This window comes from Salmo trutta, chromosome 18 (assembly GCF_901001165.1).
Source record: "Salmo trutta chromosome 18, fSalTru1.1, whole genome shotgun sequence".
NCBI lineage: Eukaryota > Metazoa > Chordata > Actinopteri > Salmoniformes > Salmonidae > Salmo > Salmo trutta.
The window spans coordinates 16,673,347-16,694,244 of NC_042974.1; the positions used below are offsets into that span (position 1 = coordinate 16,673,347).

The 20,898-nt window shown below is 44.3% G+C and overlaps 1 protein-coding gene across 4 annotated transcripts in view; it reads left to right on the forward strand.

Annotated features, from left to right (window-relative positions):
- LOC115152881 (protein tweety homolog 2-like) overlaps nt 1-20,898 on the forward strand; it is a 97,501-nt gene that overhangs the window by 16,811 nt on the left and 59,792 nt on the right. For all 4 annotated transcript variants that reach the window (XM_029697778.1, XM_029697779.1, XM_029697780.1 and 1 more), the window contains exon 2: nt 18,120-18,295. In XM_029697778.1, coding sequence (XP_029553638.1) covers nt 18,120-18,295 — 176 coding nt within the window. The remainder of the gene's footprint in view (nt 1-18,119; nt 18,296-20,898) is intronic.

Genomic DNA, 20,898 nt, shown 5'->3' on the forward strand with positions numbered 1-20,898 from the left:
AACATCTGTTCGTAACTGAGAGGAATGGAAGGGTCAAAGTGTCTCTGTCCATATTCTTCTTCCTCTTCTCTTTGACCCAGCGCTGTTAGTGGTGTCTGCTTCTGTTTGCATTATGGAAGCCAGCTTGATCAGACTTCACGAGAGGCCCACGACTGAGGCAAGGAGAGCCAGCTGTTACCACCATTATTACATAATTGATTTGTTGAATATCTTAGTCTTTTAGCAGAAACAACTGGTAACACGCCTAACTGGTAAATAATGAATGGAATGGATGCTAATGTCCTGTATGGAAACACTTAGGCTGCTGTACAAACCTACACTACATTATGTACAAATGTCTGTTTGCTTCCAAAATTGGACCCTATTCCCTATATAGTGCACTTATTTTACCCTATGGGGTAACATTAGGGTCATAGCCTATCAGTCCATCCAGTGGTCCCTCAGGTCCTCTAATGTTGTGCTGTGGTGCAGAAACAATATTTCAAACAGTAACTGTCAGAACTGTCAGAGACATAACACCCTCATGGGACACTGAGATAACACAGGCCAGGGTATTTGACACACACACCAGAATCCTGCAGGGCTGGCCGCACTGGGTTCTTTCTTCCTGCTAGCTGACTTTGTCATATCCTGTCAGGTGGCCAACAGTAGATTAGACTATCCAAACCACTGACTTTCCCACTGACTCAATAAGGTCAGAATCCTAACTTGACGACTGACTCTCAACTGTCAGTGAACATTCAAACTGTGCGTGCCCATTTCAAGTTATCATTTGGCTTGACTGGATTTCCACAACGTGGTTGTTTTATGCACAGCCGGTTAGAGAGGCGCGCAGATTGCACAGGGCATGGCCCACACTAGAACGTCATTATGCAACATCCCATGTTCAAATGACAAAATTAGTCACATTATGACCTCATCCAACCTTGTTAATAACCCAGGGATGACAAGGAGAGGGTCAGACACTCACTGACCTTTCAACTCTACTCAGTACACTGATAAATCTATCAGATTAGCTCATCCTGACATACAGGCCTGCTCTCTGTCTGTGCCACACTGTAGAACACAGTAGCCTATAGACTGGTTAAGCCAGGCTGAATGAATACATAGACTGACTATTGTCTAACCACTTCATAGACTGACTGTTGTCTATATAATTGCAGAGAACTTGGTTTCAGTTGACCCCTCTTCATCCTCTGGGCTTTTTGAAGATGCCCAGACTCCCAGGCATGCTGGCTGAAAGGAGAATTGATGAATCGGGATAAAAGATGTCTGGCGAACACAGACGTTGTACACACACTACTAGTACACACTCATACACACACCATTTTACACACACACATCGATCTTTCTGCCTCAATGGCTTTGCCTACTCCTTGGGAATTATGTTCCACTTCAGTGCCTCCAAACAATCCCTTCCTCCAGACATCCTTCCTCTTGTCTTCATCCCTCCGCTCCCTCCCTCGCTCCCTTCATCTGTTTATCAGTTGTTCTCTCATCTCTCCCTCACTCACTCTCCTACTTCTCTCCCCATCTTGTAATAGATGAAACAAGCACTGTGTGTCAGCCATTGAAATGAACAGCATGGTGTTAAGTCAACAGCAGACATACTATGATATGGGACAGGGGTTCTTGTGGCTGGAGTTATGAGGAAAAAGCATGTTTCTCCTTCCGATGTAGAGATGATGTCTTTTCATGTGATGTCTTTATTTCTATTAAAGTCCTCACTGAGCTTAGCCTATGTCCTTTGAGTTGATGACGTCAAACAGCTACAGACATCTAACAGCTCTTCTGAATTCGAAACATGCAGTGTAACTGCTATTTTGTGGCCTTACTCCTTATTGTAGTCATCGTTATATTCATTGTTGTGTATCGTATGACAATCATTGCCATTTAAACATGTGACAAGTTGCATAATGAAGATGCTCATTTGATCACATAGCATTCTTGACTTTCTTCAATTACCTTTTCACTCAATGGCTGAGTTTGTCTGGTTCATGTGGTAGGGTTGTGATGGGATAGGGGTCAAGGGTTAAAACTATCACTCCACTGTTGTGGAACTACATTTGTTGCTGTCTTTCCTCCTGGGAAAAAGAAGAACTTAACGCTGCTAGTTTTGACCTAGCGGTTTGGCCTCAGCATGGTTTGTCTGAAGTATGACCTTTGTATTTCCTCAGGCTGCGCTTGTTGGATTGTCCGTCTGTTTGTTTGACTGTCGATAAAGTTGATTCTGCCTCTAGGTATGAGTTTAAAATCGTTTTTCCCCCTTGTTTCTGTGGGCTCTGTCTCTGCTTGAGGTTTCAAACTGTGGTGAGAATAGCTATAAGGGCCCACAGATGGATTACTGTACTTCCCACAAGTCCACTTGCCATATGTTTAATGAGGTTACAAATGAACAAACACTGTTAGTCTGGTTGGAAAGGAAAACCACTATAGAATTGTCGGTAAGAATGTCAATCTTTTCATCTGGCATTGCAGATTTGCTGTCTCTGTCGCTTTCTCGCTCTGTCTTTCTCGCTCTTTTTCACTATCCCCTCTCCTCCTCTACCCCTCTCTCTCCCTCCATCTCGCCATCTCTCTATCTAAACTATCTCTATCTCTCTCTTCCCCATATAAGTGTGTAACCAAATTGTCATAGCTCACATGAATTTACCTTAGCCTACTTAGCTCCAATGTTGGCTAGCCGAACTCTCTATTCCATGTAGTCAGATAGGGTTCTGTTGATTAGCATCTCCTTATTGTCATCTCTGGAGCTGCTGGGAATGGGTGTTTTGTTGTGTTTACATGGGCTGCCTGTCCTTCTGTCCATCCCTAGTACTGGGCCCATATTCATGAGAGTAGGAGTGCTACTCTAGGATCAGGTCCTCCCTGTCCATAATAATCGGATTCATTATGATCTAAAAGTTTCATTAGATCAGCACTTTTACTCTGTGATGCTTGATAAATGCGGGATCTTACAAGACGAGTTACTATACTATTCATCCAGACTTGGCTCTGGGAAAATGCGGCTGCAGTAGTTACAGTACTAACCCACAGTACTGTGTTATGTAATGTAAGCATCAATATTGATTCTTGTCAATGTTTAAAAAGAGTGCTGTTGCGGTGGTCATATTACCGTCACACGTCAGTCACGAGTCATGACCGCAGTCAAATTCCACGTGACCATTGAGTCAAGATAATCTCCTCTTATGCACTCTGGACATGCGTTGGTAGTACCCAACTCACTAACAACCATCGGGTCGCTAATGGCCTGGAACTCAGGGCTCTGTTGTCCCTCCATCAGGTCCTAATGGCCTGGTACTCAGGGCTCTGCTGTCCCTCCATCAGCTCCTAATGGCCTGGTACTCAGGGCTCTGCTGTCCCTCCATCAGGTCCTAATGGCCTGGTACTCAGGGCTCTGTTGTCCCTCCATCAGGTCCTAAGGGCCTGGTACTCAGGGCTCTGCTGTCCCTCCATCAGGTCCTAATGGCCTGGTACTCAGGGTTCTGTTGTCCCTCCATCAGGTCCTAATGGCCTGGTACTCAGGGCTCTGTTGTCCCTCCATCAGGTCCTAATGGCCTGGTACTCAGGGTTCTGTTGTCCCTCCATCAGGTCCTAATGGCCTGGTACTCAGGGCTCTGCTGTCCCTCCATCAGGTCCTAATGGCCTGGTACTCAGGGTTCTGTTGTCCCTCCATCAGGTCTTAATGGCCTGGTACTCAGGCCTCTGTTGTCCCTCCATCAGGTCCTAATGGCCTGGTACTCAGGGCTCTGTTGTCCCTCCATCAGGTCCTAATGGCCTGGTACTCAGGGCTCTGCTGTCCCTCCATCAGGTCCTAATGGCCTGGTACTCAGGGCTCTGCTGTCCCTCCATCAGGTCCTAATGGCCTGGTACTCAGGGTTCTGTTGTCCCTCCATCAGGTCCTAATGGCCTGGTACTCAGGGTTCTGTTGTCCCTCCATCAGGTCCTAATGGCCTGGTATTCAGGCCTCTGTTGTCCTTCTAATCACTCTGACATCAATGCAAATGCATTCTAAAATCACATCAGACACTTTTAAAACTCACCTCAAGAGCAGGTTGAAATTGAGTAAAACATGGTCGTTGTGGAGGTTTCATAGCCTAACACAACGAAATTGACGCATTAAAAAGGAAAGAAATTCCACAAATTAACTTTTATTATTATATTTGTTTTATTTAACCTTTATTTAACTAGGCAAGTCAGTTAAGAACAAATTCTTATTTACAATGACAGCCTACCCCTGACGACGCTGGGCCAATTGTGCGCCACCCTATGGGACTCCCAATCACATCTGGATATGAGTCAGCCTGGATTCGAACCAGGGACTGTAGTGAGATGCAGTGCCTTAGGTACTGTATATATGTGATGAGATGTATAGATATTATGGACAGTATGTGGATAGAATATTTAGTATATCTGTAGGATAGTAGGATATGTACAGCGATAGTTGAAAAGAATGGCATTGACTAGAATACAGTACATACATATGAAATCGGTACAAACGGTATGTCAACATTAATAAAGTGACCGGTGTTCAATGACTATGTACATAGGGCAGCACCCTCTAAGGTACAGGGTGGAGTAACCGGGTGGTAGCCGGCTAGTAACAGTGACTAAGTTCAAGGACGGTATCAACGCCGAAACTTGTATATCTGCCTAAGGACCTACTAATCATTTCGGTAATGTTCTGCCTATGGCTTAGAATGAAACATAGCCGTAATGCTGAAGCGGCTTTGGCACTCACTACGCTCTTAAGCTCTTGATGGTTGCTAGGCAGTGCTTGTTAAAACCCTTTTCCTGACAGTTCAAAACTTTGCAAGGCATGTCTCTTCGCATAGCCCACCACTAAGCATGTACTGTTTTCTTAACCACAACCTGCTGGATCCATAAAGAATTACTGTGGGAATAAATATCACTGAATTATGAAAATATTGGAATAAAGTAGACTAATGCAATTGAAGGCATGTATCAAATTACTTATACTGAAAGTCATCCAATCCTTGTAATTAAATGTGAAGCAATAGCCTACCCAGTGTGGTCAACTACATGATCATTTCCATACCAATGCGCTGATTTGAGACAAGCGTGGGGGCGTCTTGATAAATCTCTATTTGGATATTGATTAGGCTACAATTAAGTTAGGAAAATGTTATCTAAATTGAGGTGAGTGCTGCTCTTGATCATCTTGTCAAGTTGGCTGATTTATTCAATTTTTCCATGTTATGTAGTTTAACAAGGGGATTATTTTGCTCTTCAGTCGCTTAGTAGCCTTACTCCCGACACAAAGCCTGTGACTTCACTGACTTGTCTGATAATCAACTGACTTGTCTGATCATTTTGTTTCACTGAATCTCCGTCTGTATATTTGGTTAATTCTCTGGCTGGGCAAGTGAAGGTGATCATCTATAACTGATCAGATACATTTAGCATGCTATAATGTAGACTAAAGAAAGTGTGTTATTTTGCTTGACTGCATATAGGCATCTCCAGAAGGTTGTAAAATATGAATATGATTTGAAATATGATGAAGGTAAGACGCCTGTCCCTAACAAAGCTCAGTGAGGGTAGGAAAGAGATGAAACGTGGATCAAACAAGTGTGGGGCTTGGGCTCTGATTAAAAATATAGTCATGTGGGAAAAATATTTGTTGTATTTTATCTGTTATATTCCATTATGTTTTTACTATCAAATATGTGTTGACTGTAATCAGGTAGGTAGGTGAGTCTGGTCTGTTTTAATGAACAAAATAACCAACTATTGATTTAATTTGTCTGAACTCAAACTATTCTGTTCTTTTGAAAATACATGTTATTAGTCTTATAATGTTTCTTAGCACCTGCCTAAACAAATTAATAATGGATTCATTTTTGATGGTGTATTTTAAAACAGACGCCCACCCACATCTGCACACCACTACTAACACTAGTCCCCGGCATGCTGGCATGCACACGGGAGGTATGAAAGGTGTATGCAGGCAAGAATGTGGTAAAATGGGCCTGTTTGTTAAGAGGTCATGTAAACATTGGCCAATTTTTTTTTACAGGCAAAATACCCTAAATCCTATATGAAAGCAGTTGAAGGATATAGCCCAAGGTTGGTGACAATACTAAAGTCATTTTTCTCACACACATACTCGCGCCACACAAGCACACATACACACACCACCTCGTTTATCCCCAGAGACTAGCTGTTTGTGTTGAGGAATGTGGTGCAGGCTAGCGTGACAAATTTGCCGAGGCCTTTTAACGTTGGGTTGTAGCAGTGATGCAGTACTGTAGAGGAGGAGGCAGAAGCCCTTTCCCATCCCTCTCTTCCCGTCTCATCCATTACCCATGGGCCACTCTGCTCTCCCCTTACCTCCCTACCCCGCTCTGCGGGGACTTAATGGTGTCCCAGCTGTGAGTGTACATGGGCAGGCCCAGCCGAGTCCACTCTTCTGGAAACACCGCCGAGGACATCCCCCGGTGTCAGAGTGGAACAGGCAGAGACTGGGAGGATAAAGTTAGACACTGAGGCGGACTGCTCCATTGGCATTTAGAGAAGGGGGGTTGCCTCTCGCCTGCCTTGTGATTCATTCATCTTTCCTGCATCAACTGTATCCGAACTCCCGGAACATCTTCTCAAGGCAGTGTGTGTAGGTCTTCACTTGCCTGTAGTATGTTGTGTTTGAAAAAGTGCACTTTCTGCTGTCAGGGCACCATGACAATCAAAGGTTCCTGATCAAGTGGCTATGCAGGAACACATAAACTTGCTTGTCATCTACTTTAAATCACTGATGTGACTCTCTTTTAACAGGCAGGTAGTGTTGCGGTTAGTGTTGGACCAGTAACCGAAAGGTCGCTGGTTTGAATACCCGCGTCGACAAGGTGAAACATTTCACTGCACCTATCATACTACTATGGCTGACCCTGTAAAACAACACATTTCACTGCACCTCTGTCCTCATCAGTAGATGCCACTGTCCAACGTAGAGCGCACAGAACCTGGGGACTGGCCTCCAACCACCCACACACAGATGTTCACCACCTGCAACAGCACAGCACAGCATACACAACGCATGTGCACACACATCACAGCACTGCTGTTGGTGCCTAGGAGGAAGACAGACAGACAGCCACGGGGCTTGGCTCTCACATCATATCTCCAAGCTCCTCTCCAACCTGGAACACAGCATGATTTAATACTGCTTAGATAATGTACCCAAACAGAAGGACTTGTTTCTCTCTTCTATGTGCAGCAGTGATGATAGAATGTAAAATGTATCTATTAACCTCTTGTCTATTTCATGAGAGAAGTTGTCGCTTTATCAGAGATTTTTCATGTTTGAAATGAACACCAGTTAGTGAGGTACTTCTGTATACTGTCTGAAAAATGCCTGAATGAAGTACCCTGGCTGTGACTGGACCTAGACTGTTAGAACTGGCTGTGACTGGACCTAGACTACACTGTTAGAACTGGCTGTGACTGGACCTAGACTGTTAGAACTGGCTGTGACTGGACCTAGGCTGTTAGAACTGGCTGTGACTGGACCTAGGCTGTGACTGGACCTAGGCTGTTAGAACTGGCTGTGACTGGACCTAGACTGTTAGAACTGGCTGTGACTGGACCTAGGCTGTTAGAACTGGCTGTGACTGGACCTAGGCTGTTAGAACTGGCTGTGACTGGACCTAGACTGTTAGAACTGGCTGTGACTGGACCTAGACTGTTAGAACTGGCTGTGACTGGACCTAGACTACACTGTTAGAACTGGCTGTGACTGGACCTAGACTGTTAGAACTGGCTGTGACTGGACCTAGACTGTTAGAACTGGCTGTGACTGGACCTAGACTACACTGTTAGAACTGGCTGTGACTGGATCTAGGCTGTTAGAACTGGCTGTGACTGGACCTAGGCTGTTAGAACTGGCTGTGACTGGACCTAGACTGGTAGAACTGGCTGTGACTGGACCTAGACTGTTAGAACTGGCTGTGACTGGACCTAGACTGTTAGAACTGGCTGTGACTGGACCTACACTGTTAGAACTGGCTGTGACTGGACCTAGACTACACTGTTAGAACTGGCTGTGACTGGATCTAGGCTGTTAAAACTGGCTGTGACTGGACCTAGGCTATTAGAACTGGCTGTGACTGGACCTAGACTGTTAGAACTGGCTGTGACTGGACCTAGGCTTTTAGAACTGGCTGTGACTCGACCTAGGCTTTTAGAACTGGCTGTGACTGGACCTAGGCTATTATAACTGGCTGTGACTGGACCTAGGCCACACTGTTAGAACTGGCTGTGACTGGGCCTAGGCCACACTGTTAGAACTGGCTGTGACTGGATCTAGGCTGTTAGATCTGGCTCTGACTGGACCTAGGCCACACTGTTAGAACTGGCTGTGACCTAGGCTGTTAGAACTGGCTGTTAGAACTGGCTGTGACTGGACCTAGGCCACACTGTTAGAACTGGCTGTGACGACCTAGACTGTTAGAACTGGCTGTGACTGGACCTAGGCCACACTGTTAGAACTGGCTGTGACTGGACCTAGGCCACACTGTTAGAACTGGCTGTGACTGGATCTAGGCTGTTAGATCTGGCTCTGACTGGACCTAGGCCACACTGTTAGAACTGGCTGTGACCTAGGCTGTTAGAACTGGCTGTGACTGGACCTAGGCTATTAGAACTGGCTGTGACTGGACCTAGGCCACACTGTTAGAACTGGCTGTGACTGGACCTAGACTGTTAGAACTGGCTGTGACTGGGCCTAGGCCACACTGTTAGAACTGGCTGTGACTGGACCTAGGCTGTTAGAACTGGCTGTGACTGGACCTAGACTGTTAGAACTGGCTGTGACTGGACCTAGGCTGTTAGAACTGGCTGTGACTGGACCTAGGCTATTAGAACTGGCTGTGACTGGACCTAGGCCACACTGTTAGAACTGGCTGTGACTGGACCTAGGCTGTTAGAACTGGCTGTGACTGGACCTAGGCTGTTAGAACTGGCTGTGACTGGACCTAGGCCACACTGTTAGAACTGGCTGTGACTGGACCTAGGCTATTAGAACTGGCTGTGACTGGACCTAGGCTGTTAGAACTGGCTGTGACTGGACCTAGGCTGTTAGAACTGGCTGTGACTGGACCTAGGCTGTTAGAACTGGCTGTGACTGGACCTAGGCCACACTGTTAGAACTGGCTGTGACTGGACCTAGGCTATTAGAACTGGCTGTGACTGGACCTAGGCTGTTAGAACTGGCTGTGACTGGACCTAGGCTGTTAGAACTGGCTGTGACTGGACCTAGGCCACACTGTTAAATTTCTGCAGTATACTTTCTGTGTTGATGAGGATTTTTTTTTACCTTTATTTAACTAGGCAAGTCAGTTAAGAACAATTTCTTATTTACAATGACGGCCTAGGAACAGTGTGTTAACTGCCTTGTTCAGGGGCAGAACGATAGATTTCTTACCTTGCCAGCTCGGTGATTCGAGCTAGCAACCTTTCTGTTACTGGCCCAATGCTCTAACCACTAGGCTACCTGCTACCCCACATAATGCTTGATGTCACATATCTATGCCCGTGTTCTCACATTCATCATCAGTCTACCTCTAAAGGCTGTGTACTGTGAGCAGGATCGTAATGTAAACCACTCTCCCGTTGCCTCTTGGGAGAATTTGTCGCAGGGTTATTAGTTGCCTCTTTTGCCCAAACAGTCCCATGCTCCCTTGGGGCAGTGTGTGTGAGAGAGCTCAGAGCCGGCTGTTCCCGTCCAGCCTCAGCCTATAAATGGTGGAGGCTATTCATGAAGGCATGCTGCCGCCTTAACACTGCTCTAGACATGAAGTCAGTTAACCTGACAGGAATGAATGGAAGGAGACTAGACTGTGTTGTCCATATTGTGGGTCTACACAACGACACAGTCCTGAGAAACTGGGGTGTTAGTTACGCTCGTCATTGCTGTGGCTGCAGCACCTTTTTTGTTCTCCCATATCCTTATCACACCCCTCTCCTGCCCCCCTCTTCTCTCTCTCCCTCCCTCTCCTGCCCCCCTCCTCTCTCCCTCCCTCTCCTGCCTCCCTCTTCTCTCTCTCCCTCTCCTGCCTCTCTCTCTCTTGCCTCTCTCTCTCTCTCTCTCGCTCTCTCTTTCTCTCTCTCTGAAATTGTGTCCTTTATATGAATAGTGTTGTGTGTTTCTGGCATTGTGTTTTCAGGGAGAATTATCAAGCTATTCACTTTAAAATTACGTTTTACTCTGATGCCTCTGTGGTGGTTTGTGATGGTTTCTTCTCTCTGTGTGTGTGTGTGTGTGTGTGTGTGTGTCCCAGCTCACCGACTCAGAATACAGGTGATCAGTTATTCACTCTTTTACATAAGAGAAAAGTGAGCAGAAAAGGAGAGTGAGAAAGACAGTGGAGAATGCAGACACTGAATCAACTCTCCAGCTCTCCATAATGTTAGTTTATTAACTGAATGCCTCTTAGCCCTCTCCTCACTTTGTTCCATTTTCTCTCTCTCTCTTTTCTCTCCTCCACCACATAGGCCTTCCTTCCCCGTCTCTCCCCAAGATGCAGTGTGTTTCATTTCAGCAGGGCTGCCTGTCTCATGCTGCTTAATTCAAAAAAGGCTGGGAGTGATAATTCCCTTTTCACTCGTCCTCAGTCCTGCCTCGGCAGGCAACCAACAAACCTGTCCGTAGCCATGGCGATGGAAGGGGGGGCTGGGGGTTGGGGGCTTGTTTCCCTTTTCTCGGCTCCCATCTCCCAGCCAAATGTGTTCAGTCCTGGCAATTATGTATTTGTCTCCCACCCCTCCCCCATCAACTCACCCCACAGCCCCCCTGTACCCCCCCCCCCCCCATACCCCCCATCTCATTAAATGTCCTCACCTAAATTACACTGTATGATCACACCCACTCCCGCCCTCCCCTCTTTGAGCACTTCTCACACCAGAATTGTTACCTGTCTGCCTGTCTGTACACACACACACACACACACACACCAATAAACCCCTGCTACAGCTAACATACTGTTTCTCTCTACATACCATTTCATCAAACATGTTGTACGGGGATGGATGGGCGGTAGGACACAGGGGTAAGAAGAGGGGCGATGGTGGTGATGGGGTTCCTAACCCTCCATCCTGTTGCGTTTTGATTGACCTGACCCCATCTGGACACTTCCTGTATGGCTGCATCACAAATGGTACCCCCATATAGTGCACTACAGGGCCCTTGTCTAAAATAGCTTTCTACATGGGGAATGGGGGACAGCTTGTGTTTTATAGGTGAATATTGATTTCACCAGATGAGCCCCGTCTCCCCCTACCTCGCCCTCTCTGCAGGAGAGGCATGTAGCCGTGAAATGGGAAATGAGGCATCAAGCATCCCTCCCTCACTCCTCAACAGATGGAGGTGGGGGTGGAGGATTAGGGAGGGGGGGCATTAATCACGGCGTGAGGAATTAAGATAACTAGCCTGGTATGTATATTTACTGTAGGTGTTGAGTTTGTTATTTATTATGGTTATGAGCTTACATTCAGAACAGCTCTAACTGTAATGCCCTCAATAGTATTACAGAACAGGTGACATCATCACAGTATGTAAACAGACAGATGGCTACAGACAGACATAGAGGGATAATAATATGTAACAAATCCCACTTGCTGTCTGGGCTTTCTGTCTGGGCTTTCTGTCTGGCGTTTCTGTCTGGCGTTTCTGTCTGGGTTCTTGTCCCTTCACCTCTCTCTGAAGAAGGGAGGGATGGAGTGAGGAGGGATGGGAGAGAAATAAGGAGTATGAGGCCTAAATGGAACTGAAGGAAAAAAGAATCCTATGCAGGGTACTCTACTTTCCTCCCACTCTGACTTTTGTCATCAAAGCTTCAATCTTTATCTGGATCCTCAGAGGATCTGAGAGTGTTGATGTGTGGTTAATGTACGTATGCATCAGTATGCAAACCGAACAAATGCTAAAAGAGATTAAATATAAAATGTCTCTCCACATCTCCCTTGCTCCTTCTCTCATCTCCCTCGCTCCCTCTCTCCTCCCTTGCTCCCGCTCTTTCTCTCGATTCAATTTAATTGGGCTTTATTGGCGTGGGAAACGTGTTTACGTTGCCAAAGCAAGTGAAATAAACAAAATTGAGAAGACACAAAACATCAACAAAAACTATTTGAATTTAACTGTAAATATTGCACTCAAAAATGTTGAAAAAAATCTAGATGTTTGAAGGGTTATTATCAGCTCTGGTTGTAATATGAATAGTAGAGGAAGATATATAAACAGATAAATATAGGTTGTATTTACAATGCTGTTTGTGCTCCACTGGTTGACATTTTCTCATGGCGGCGGGCCACAAATCTTGATGCTGTGATTGCACCTTGTGGTATTTCGCAGATATGGGAGTTTATCAATGTTTGAGTTGTTTTCAAATTCTGTGGGAAATATGTGTCTCTAATATGGTCATACATTTGTCAGGTGGTTAAGAAGCCCAGTTTGGTTTCCACCTCATTTTGTGGGCAGTGGACACTAACCTGTCTTCTCTTGAGAGCCAGGTCTGCCTATGGTAGCCTCGCTCAATAGTCTGTACATAGTCAAGGAGTTTCTTAATTTTGGGTCGTCACAGTGTTCAGGTATTCTGCCACTGTGTACTCTCTGTTTCGGGTCAGAGGTACATTCAAATTTGCTCTGTTTTTTTGTTGATACTTTCCAGTGTCAAATAGTTATCTTTTTGCTTCCTCATCATTTGGTTGGGTCTAATTGTGTTGCTGTCCTGGGGCTATGTCGGGTCTGTTTGTGTTTGTGAACAAAGCCCCAGAACTAGCTTGCTGAGGGGACTCTTTTTTTCGAGGTTCATTTCTCTGTAGGGGAGGGCTTTGTGGTGGAATGTGTGGGCATTGCTTCCTGGTGGTTGTGGTTGTAGAATTTAACAGCTCTTTTCTGGAATTTGATCACAAGTATAGTCTTAATTCTGCTCTGCATGCATTGTTTTGGATTTTTCGTTATACACAGTGTAATTTTGCAGAATTCTGCATGCAGAAACCCTAACCCATTTTGTAAATTATTGGTTGGTGATTGGACCCCAGCACTCACAACCATAGAGGGCTATGTATGGGTTCTATAACTGATTGAAGCGGTTTTTTTGCCAGATTCTAATTGGGATGTCGACTTTTATGTTCCTTTCAATAGCATAGAAGCCCCTTCTTGCCTTGTCTCTTAGATCGTTCACAGCCTTGTGGAAGTTACCTGTGGTGTTGATGTTGAGGCCAAGGTAGGTATTATTATTTGTGTGCTCTAGGGCAACAGTGTCTAGATAACATTTGTATTCGTGGTCCTGGGAACTAGACCTTTTTTGGAACACCATTGTTTTTGTCTCACTGAGATTTAAAGTCAGGGCCCAGGTCTGACAGAATCTGTGCAGAAGATCTAGGTGCTGCTGTAGGTTGGGGACAGAAGCACCAGATCATCAGCAAACAATAGACATTTGATTTCCAAGTCCAGTAGGGTGAGGCCGGGTGTTGCACACTTCTAGTGCCCTCTCCAATTCATTCATATAGATGGTGAAGAGGATGAGGCTCAAGCTGCATCCCTGTCTTACCCCACGGCCCTGAGGAAAGAAATCTGTGTGTTTATTGCACATTTTTAACTGCACACTTGTTGTTTGTAGACATTGATTTAATTATGTAATATGTGGTCTGTCATATGGTGTTTTGGTAGGAAGGCAATTAGACATTTGCTCAGGAAATTGTTTTCACTGAGGAAATGTTGAAGTCTGCTGTTGATAATGGTGCCGGAGGAGATGGCTGCTGTTTAACGGTCCCCTAACAGATTGTGCTATTGTGTAGGTTTTTTCGCGTTATTTGTTACTTATTTTGTCTCTTATGACCGAAAAGAGCTTCTAGATATCAGGACAGCGATTACTCACCCTGTACTGGATTTTTTAAAATTCTTTAACGAGTTGGAAGCAACAGATTTACTCCAGACACCAGACAAGGCCCTCATCACCATCATTCGCAGGCGAAAGAGACGGAGATATCGGGTACGTAAGGATCCGACGGTGAGTTAGTAATCTGCCTTTACCATCGGTCCTATTAGCCAACGTACAATCATTGGATAATAAAATAGACGCACTCTGAGCACGTATATCCTACCAATGAGACATTAAAAACTGTAATATCTTATGTTTCACCGAGTCGTGGCTGAACGACGACATGAATAACATACAGCTGGCGGTTTTTACGCTTTTCCGGCAGGATAGATCAGCTGCCTCTGGTAAGACAAGGGGGTGTGGTCTATGTATATTTGTAAACAACAGCTGGTGCACAAAATCTAAGGAAGTCTCAAGGTTTTGCTCGCCTGAGGTAGAGTATCTCATGATTTTACATTTTAGTCATTTAGCAGACGCTCTTATCCAGAGCATGCATACATTTCACTAATGCATACATTTCATAAAAAAAATTAATTGTACTGGCCCCCCGTGGGAATCGAACCCACAACCCTGGCGTTGCACACACCATGCTGGCATTGCAAACACCATGTTCCACCAACTGAGCCACAGTGTCAACCACACTTTAACAAGAGAGTTTTCATCTATATTCTTCATAGCTGTCTATTTATCACCACTAACCGATGCTGGCACTAAGACCGCACTAAATGAGCTGTATATACGGCCATAAGCAAACAGGAAAACACTCATCCAGAGACGGCGCTCCTAGTGGCCGGGGTCTTTAATGCAGGGTAACTTAAATCTGTTTTACCTCATTTCTACCAGCATGTTAAATTTGCAACCAGAGGGGGAAAAAATCTAGACCACCTTTACTCCACACACAGAGACGCGTACAAAGCTCTCCCTCACCCTCCATTTGACAAATCTGACCATAATTCTATCCTCCTGATTCCTGGTTACAAGCAAAAACTAAAGCAGGAAGCACCACAAGTGGTCAGATGTAGCAGATGATAAGCTACAGGACTGTTTTTCTAGCACAGACTGGAATATGTTCCAGGATTCTTCCGATGGCATTGAGGAGTACACCACATCAGTCACTCGCTTCATCAATAAGTGCATTGATGACATAGTCCCCACAGTGACCGTACATACCCCAACCAGAAGCCATGTATTACAGGCAACATCCGCACTGAGCTAAAGGCTAGAGCTGCCGCTTTCAAGGAATGGGACTCTGACCCGAAAGCTTATAAGAAATCCCGCTATACGCTCCGACGAACCATCAAACAGGCAAAGCGTCAATACAGGATTAAGATTAAATCGTACTACACCAGCTCCGACGCTCGTCGAATGTGGCAGGGCTTGCAAACTATTACAGACTACAAAGGGAAGAAAAGCCGCGAGCTGCACACTGACATGAACCTACCAGACGAGCTAAATTACTTCTATGCTTGCTTTGAGGAAAGTAACACTGAAACATGCGTGAGAGCACCAACTGTTCTGGACGACTGTGTGATCACACTCTCCATAGCCGATGTGAGTAACACCTTTAATGGGATTGATATCTTGAAGGTGTCCCCTAGAGGTTAAAGGCACAGTCAACTTAGTGAATGTAAACTTCTGACCCACTGGAATTGTGATTATGTGAATTATAGTCTGTCTGTAAACAATACAGTTGTTGGAAAAATTACATGCATAAAGTAGATGCCCTCACCAACTTGCCAAAACTATAGTTGTTAACTTCTCTAGGGTAGGGTTAAAAAAGTCAAAAAAGTTATATTTACATTCGTTCAAACATGTCAAACGTTGTATAGCATCAATCTTTAGGGCCTTTTTAACTTAGAACTTCAATAATATTCCAACCGGACAATTCCAGTGTCTTGAAAATGTTTTGGAACACAGCTAACTCTCACGTGAATGCGCGCCAATGAACTCATGTGCTTTCCTGAGTCAACAACTTCCAACTTCCTCTGTTCGCTCTCTGTTCATCATAGACTCCTCAAACAACTTTCTAAAGACTGTTGACATCTAGTGAAAGCCTTCGGAAGTGCAACATGAACCCTAAGTCACTGTGTGTTCGATAGGCAATTACTTGAAAGGACTACAAGCACCAGATTTCCCACTTCCTGGTTAGATTTTTCTCAGGTTTTTGCCTGCCATATGAGTTCTGTTATACTCACAGACACCATTCAAACAGTTTTAGAAACTTCAGAGTGTTTTCTATCCAAATCTACTAATAATATGCATATTCTAGTTTCTGGGCCAGAGTATTAACCTGTTTAACCTCTTACATCTAGATGTTCCGCTAGCGGAACGCCTCACCAATGTCCAATGGTAGAGCGTGGCGCGAATTACAAATACCTCAAAAATGCAAAAACTTCAATTTTTCAAACATATGACTATTTTACACCATTTTAAAGACAAGACTCTCCTTTATCTAACCACATTGTCCGATTTCAAAAAGGCTTTACAACGAAAGCAAAACATTAGATTATGTCAGGAGAGTACCCAGCCAGAAATAATCACATACCCATTTTTCAAGCTAGCATATAATGTCACAAAAACCAAAACCACAGCTAAATGCAGCACTAACCTTTGATGATCTTCATCAGATGACACTCCTAGGACATTATGTTATACATGCATGTTTTGTTCAATCAAGTTCATATTTATATCAAAAACCAGCTTTTTGACATTAGCATGTGACGTTCAGAACTAGCATTCCCACCGAACACTTCCGGTGAATTTACTAAATTACTCACGATAAACGTTCACAAAAAACAGAACAATTATTTTAAGAATTATAGATACAGAACTCCTTTATGCAATCGCGGTGTCCGATTTTAAAATAGCTTTTCGGTGAAAGCACATTTTGCAATATTCTGAGTAGATAGCCCGGCCATCATGGCTAGCTATTTTGACACCCACCAAGTTTGGCACTCACCAAACTCAGATTTACTATAAGAAAGATTGGATTACCTTTGCTGTTCTTCATCAGAATGCACTCCCAGGACTTCTACTTCAACACCCAATGTTGTTTTGGTTCCAAATAATCCATAGTTATATTGAAATGGCTCCATTTTGTTTGTGCGTTCAGGTCACAAGCCGAAGGGTGACGCGCGAGCGCATTTCGAGACAAAAAAATTCTAAATATTCCATTACCGTACTTCGAAGCATGTCAAATGCTGTTTAAAATCAATTTTTATGCGATTTTTCTCGTAAAATAGCGATAATATTCCAACCGGGCGACGTTGTATTCGTTCAAAGACTGAAAGAACAAAATGGAGAATTCACATGAACGCGCATCTCTAGTGTCACTGTCCCCAGGCAGGCCAGTAACAAACTCTGCTGCTGTTCTTTGCCCAGAGACTGCAGATATCTCTCAATGCTCTAGGACTGCAGATATCTCTCAATGCTCTAGCACTGAGATGCAGTGCCTTAGACCGCTGTGTCACTTAGGAGCAGGTTGGATAATTTTTGGATGCCGACAGCAGTTGCACCATTGGAAGACGTAGCTTGGACTGTAGCCTACAAAAGCCTGTTCTTGCTCTTTTCACGCGATTGAACAGACACATTTGGTGCATCATCAGAGGGGTCTCTGACTTGTTGTCAGGCTCACTCAGGTGGTACAAACTTAAACTTTCACCTTTTTTCAATGCTGATTTGAATGTCATTGAGAAAACAGAGTAGTGTCAAAGATTTATTTTTCGCAAACATCCTTTCTGAATTTAAAAGTAATCCACGAAGTAATAATTATAGTTTTTCAAAAGTATCTGTAATCTGATTACAATATTTTTGCTGGTAACGTAACAGATTACAGTTACTGATTATTATTTTTTTGTAATCCCTTACATGTAATGGATTACATGTAATCCGTTAATCTCCAACCTTGCACGAAGCAATGTACAGACCCAGTGTGCGACAGAACTGCAGGAGCTGTTTGTTGTTTTTTCGTAGTTGTGTGTAGGGGGGCATATTTGGGAGGGAATGTTGTCACCTCCAGGTAGGCGTTTGTCCCCCTTGGTGCTGAGAATGTTGGGTTCCTGTCCAGTTCTGGAATTTGGTCACCACAGGCTAGTATGTGTCCCTGGGTCTGGAAATGATTGAGCTCCCCCTCTAGGATGGATACACCTGATACTCTCTCTCCATCTCCCCCTCTCTCCCTATCCCCCTCTCTCCATCGCTCTCTCTCTCCATCTCTCCCTGTAGTCATTCATCTTCCTGGCCTGTATGATGGCTGCAGGGCTGGGCCTGAATCTGCTCTGCCTGGCCATCTACCTGAGCTGCCTGTGCTGCTGTCGGAAAGACGACGAGGAGGAGGAGAGCAAGAGCCCCAACTCCTGCTGTGTCACCTGGTCCGCCGTCACCGCCGGACTCCTCAGCTGGTGAGGAACAATTACTAACCTACTGTGTTTACAGTCTCCTCTCTCTGTTCTGGTACTAGGGAGCTGGCTCATAGTCCTCATGTCTCTTTCTGGGACTAGGACGCTGGCTCATAGTCCTGATGTCCACAGGCATAATTACAGTAGGCGGCCGCAGCAGTCCAAATGTTTAGTAAAAGACAAGAAAGAAGTCACCTTACTTTTTGCCTTCGTAGTGTTACTCGAGATAGCTCTTGAATGGAAGTAAACCTCACAATTGTGTTGTTTACCCCTTTTGTTTCCCCTCATCATTAATTGATGTTATTATATATCAAGAAAAGTTATTAAAATGACATTAGCTGAGTGAATCCCCTTTGATCAAAGGAGCCAAACTCAAATTTACTTCAAAGGAAAGCTGTTTTTTCTTTACTACTTCACTCTCTCTTTGTGGTAAAACTTAAGAGACATTAATTATCTTATAGAATTTGTCAGCCAATAGGGCCTGTGGGGAATCCCTTGGCATTGTGGGTTACATCATTTGATCTGTACTGATAAGGTGTCCATAATGGCACCCTATTCCCTATTTAGAACACTACTTTTGACTGGGATTTATAGGGCTCTGGTCAAAAGTAGTGCATTATGTAGGGAATAGGGTATCATTTGGGATTCAGCCGAGATGGTCGTCCACACAAAGTGCCCTAATTGAATCTATTTGGAGGAGTGGGAACTTGTGTCCTTCATCTTGTGAAGTAATCATCTCAACCCAGTGCTCTGCTCTTATTGAGTTATGCTGGCCACTGGCATTCCCTCTCGTCAGCCATCACACACACACGCCCGCCATCCTCCTCGTTGTAGGGTTAAATGCAGTAGTGGGATCGCTGTTCACCAACAGAGACATTACTGTAGGTGTCGCCATGTGTTTTTTTAAAGGGATGGGCCCTCGAATCCATGTGCTCTTCGTAAAGGATGGGCCCTATCTCTTAAAGGCCCTAGGATCCATGTGTACAGGGATGGTCGACCAGCCACTGGGACGACAACGCAACTTGGGATGAGGGTAGGTTTTAGCTGGTGGGATATTGGAGGATAATTGCAAGTATACTTAGTTGCAGCTACAGAGGACCGAGCATGCCCCCATTCTCATCGACAGGGCTGTAGTGGACACCAAGGAACTTGAAGCACTCAACCAGTAAAGGAGAACGACTCTATAAAGGTTAAACAGGAGACTCAAGTTAACAGCAACAGAGACAACGGTGTCAAAGACAAAATGGAGGTTGAACGCCAGTGAAGCCCTGGTGACTTTGATGCCAATTCCTGATTGTCATCACATCGTCCTACTGCAGATCAAGTTGTAAATGTGTCATGTTCCTATTGTGTATCATTAAATACTTATTTCCCCCATTAAAATGCAAATCAATTTATAACATTTTTGACATGCGTTTTTCTGGATTTTTTGTTGTTGTTATTCTGTCTCTCACTGTTCAAATAAACCTACCATTAAAATTATAGACTGATCATTTCTTTGTCAGTGGGCAAACGTACAAAATCAGCAGGGGATCAAATACTTTTTTCTCTCACTGTAAAGCCATGACATCATCAACTGGAATTTCCCAAGCTGTTTAAAGGCACAGTCAACTTAGTGTATGTAAACATCTGACCCACTGGAGTTGTGACACAGTGAATTATGAGTGAAATAATCTGTCTGTAAACAATTGTTTACAGATTACTTGTGTCATGCACAAAGTAGATGTCCTAACAGACTCCAATTTAAGTGTATGTAAACTTCCGACTTCAACTGTAGATACTAATCCCATTACTTTGACATATTGTGTCAGACTAGCTTTACATTTTCACATTCATTTTGTGACTGGTAGTGGTATTTATCTTATTCAGCTTGTATTGTGATGGTAGCATACAGTTGATGTTAATGACATAACTGCTAACTAGACCTCAGAGATAGGCTATTAGAGGATTACTCTCTCTCTCTCTCCTCCCTATTTTTCATCTCTCCTTGTGATGCTGTTGCATGCTAGCTGCTGATCTGTTGTGGTGTACTGTTATTGTCATTCATGACGTCACATGTTGAAGCTGGCTGTGTAGTCCTGGGTTCTGCCTCCCATCATTAGCACACAGACGCTGACCAATTAACCCCATCTAACCGGCCCTGCATGAAGGCTGTGTGTGAGAGGAGCGAGAGGGAGACAAATGATAGTGTCCTAACTCATGTCACTTTTATGAGCTCTTAGAGACGGTTCTATTACAGATCCGCTTTGCCAACATGGAAGGATGCTGATTCAAAACTGGCCAATTGTTTTCCTATAAATGTCCCTCTGTCAGAGATAAAAGATTAAAAGCCTTTTTATGTGGTATTCACTCTCTATTTCAGTGGATATATTTTCAGACTACAGCTTTTTGAAATAGTTTGTTTTGTTCATTCCCTGAACATAAATCATTATTTTTGGAACAGCTTTTATGGGCAACTATTATTTATTTTTGGATAAGACTTTTATGGGTGGATTTTGGCTACATCAACTGAGTTTTGTAGTATAGTGGCCATCATTGAGGATAGTACGCCTCAATGGTCAAGTTCTTGCCCGATTCGATATGCAGGCTTTGCATCAACCAATGGT